The sequence below is a fragment of the Alligator sinensis genome, unplaced genomic scaffold (assembly GCF_000455745.1).
Source record: "Alligator sinensis unplaced genomic scaffold, ASM45574v1 scaffold314_1, whole genome shotgun sequence".
Taxonomy (NCBI): Eukaryota; Metazoa; Chordata; order Crocodylia; family Alligatoridae; genus Alligator; species Alligator sinensis.
The window spans coordinates 145,874-147,455 of NW_005842703.1; the positions used below are offsets into that span (position 1 = coordinate 145,874).

Here is a 1,582-nt window from a genome sequence, read left to right on the forward strand (position 1 = left end):
TTTTGTCAGGGCCTCTTTCCCGCCCCCCCCCCTCCCCGCAACCTGACCCTGACAACAGCCAAGACCATGACCCCCCCCTTCACCTCCCCCTGCCCTGCTCCCCTCCCTCCCTCCCTCCCTGCCGCCTCCCTCTCCCTGCCACCTGTTCTGGGGGGCATTGGGAAGGGCAGGAGGGAGGTGTGGGGAAGCCCTGTTGCTTGGGCAGCTGGGGCGTGTTTGCCGCTGCCACACAAATTCCCCAGCAGCAGCTCAAACTTGGGCCCATCACCGCCCACCCTCTCAGCAGCACATTTGCAGTTGGCCAAAAGTGTTACAGACAGACAGACTAAGCCCTTTATTATATTAGAATGGGAGTACAACTTATACAGGTATCCTTTGTTTCTGGTATAATTATTAATCCGCCTACACCCTTTGAAAAGTTAAAATGACTCCCTGAGGTATTAACGCGCCCCCCCCCCCCCCCCCCCCCCCCACACGGCAGATATTTGTTGGTTTGAATTACCTTTTGAAAGCTGGTTGTGCCATTTTGTTTAAATAATATTCTTTATAAATTCAAACCCTTTTAGATTATCAATTTGTCCATGAAATGCTTTTGAGTTTATTTGAATATGTATTTATTAGTTGAGTGATCATCAAATAATACTGACTCATGGTTATTTGAGAATTTTCTTGCCCTTGTGTTATGTGATAAACTACCTCTATCACACAATATTGCAAGGGCAAGAGGAATCTCTTTAAAGGCTAAACTGTTCACCATAGTGATGTGATTTTATTCTGCCATATCCAGGAGGATCCATCAAAGCTATCTGACCAGCAGGCAGCAGTCAGGTGGGGACAAAACCCCTTCCCTGTCTATGCAGCAGTCAATGTAAGGCCCCATGTTGGAAGCAACAAATTTACAGGTATGACACAAAGAGGTTTCCGTCTTTAAATTTTGTTACAAACAGTTACTACCTCAGCTTTAACTACTTTTGTCACTGTTCTATGGCCCACATTTGTCCCTCTTTAGTGGATACCCTGGTAAATTGTAATAGTGGTGGGCAGCAGCAAATATCTCCTGTGCACTCTTTCTGCATTGAATTTACTGCATGAACTCCTCTTCTCATTAACATTCCCAGGGTAGTTTTGTCACTGACTTTAACATCCCATTGTGTCAATGATGCTCATTACATATGTTTACCTTTCCATGTGCGCGCACATGGGCATCTTTGTTTAATGTATGCTTGGTTTTGTCTTCAGTAGTATTTTGAATATGCAGACATGCCTGATTGAAATAGTTTGACTGACTGGAAATTCTGTTAATTATGCCTTTTTGTGGCACCAAAATATTTCTTTGAATTCTCTTTTCACTTCTTCTTGTGCCCACGAAAAATGTGTGTATGATTACTGTTCTTACAAGTGAATTCCCATGTATATGCCAGAAGGAGAATTTCATCTAGTAATGTTGGTGAATTAAAGGATTAGTCATGACAATGTATGGACATTGATATGGGACTAGGGAGAGGCTCTCTGTAAAGCATTCGTATTGTAATGGGGAGGATTGTTCAAATGAATTCAAGAGATAATTATCTTGGTTAACTCT

General features: G+C 43.4%; 1 protein-coding gene across 1 annotated transcript in view; it reads left to right on the plus strand.

Annotated features, from left to right (window-relative positions):
- Window positions 1-1,582, plus strand: part of LOC102384971 (cytosolic phospholipase A2 zeta-like) — a 38,235-nt gene that overhangs the window by 28,814 nt on the left and 7,839 nt on the right. Inside the window, exons 14-15 of the mRNA XM_025216040.1 lie at window positions 788-902; window positions 1,428-1,430. Coding sequence (XP_025071825.1) covers window positions 788-902; window positions 1,428-1,430 — 118 coding nt within the window. The remainder of the gene's footprint in view (window positions 1-787; window positions 903-1,427; window positions 1,431-1,582) is intronic.